This window comes from Penaeus monodon, chromosome 20 (assembly GCF_015228065.2).
Source record: "Penaeus monodon isolate SGIC_2016 chromosome 20, NSTDA_Pmon_1, whole genome shotgun sequence".
Taxonomy (NCBI): domain Eukaryota; kingdom Metazoa; phylum Arthropoda; class Malacostraca; order Decapoda; family Penaeidae; genus Penaeus; species Penaeus monodon.
In genome coordinates, this window is record NC_051405.1 from 31,817,397 (window position 1) to 31,818,201 (window position 805).

Below are 805 nucleotides of genomic sequence, written 5' to 3' on the forward strand. Positions count from 1 at the left end.
ACCGCCTTTCCTCGTCGGCTCCCCCGGTCCTACGCTACCCTTTCGCCACCACGCCTATACACGGCGGCCCTCAAGTTGGGGTTCATTACCAGGTGTGGACCTCATCACTATAATGAACGCGGCGGCGAGGAACCAACCTTCATTTCGAACCTCTTTCTACAAGTCTTCGGCACTGTTTCCATCCCGAATATTTTTTTTCTTCGTCTCTTTCCCTTCTTCCTTTCCCTCGACGCGTTCCTTCATGCTGACTAAGCAGGAAGGGGAGGAGAGTTCCCTGCAGGAGGCTCCCCTCCACAATCCCCCGGAGCAGGTGGCTGGTAAGAAGGAGTGTCAGGTAAGGCCGGGGAGGTGAGCCTGACGAGACCCCGGCGGGAGTATCGTGTGGCGAGAGTAAGACGTCTGGGGGCCGCCACACGTCGCCTCACGACCTTACATTAACACACGCTGTAACATAACCTGTACTGCCACCTCGCTCCCCGCCCCCGGCCCTTGCTCCTCGGCCAAACCCGCACTCCGCCTGCCACCAACTCCATCCCTTAACTCACGCTCTATAATTCTGCATCACGACGCATATGGAGTGCCCTGGTCCCGCCGTGCATCTTCCACACCCGTCATCCATTACGACCGCACTGAAACGCACCCTTTTGTTGCCGCCGCACTCGCCTCGTCCTTTTCGCGCGCTGTCTTAATGACCGCACGCGGCGCTAGATATCCGTTCCTCATTTGACATGCATCAAAAAATGACCTGAGCTCCGCTTCGGCCCTCAGCCCTTCCCCTCCCTGCCCGACATTATCCCAGCCAACC

General features: G+C 58.1%; 1 protein-coding gene across 1 annotated transcript in view; it reads left to right on the forward strand.

Annotated features, from left to right (window-relative positions):
• Positions 1-241: 241 nt before the first annotated feature.
• Positions 242-805, forward strand: part of LOC119585972 (uncharacterized protein DDB_G0286299-like) — a 5,838-nt gene continuing 5,274 nt past the window's right edge. The window contains exon 1 of the mRNA XM_037934687.1: positions 242-334. Within this exon, the coding sequence (XP_037790615.1) occupies positions 242-334 (93 nt within the window). The remainder of the gene's footprint in view (positions 335-805) is intronic.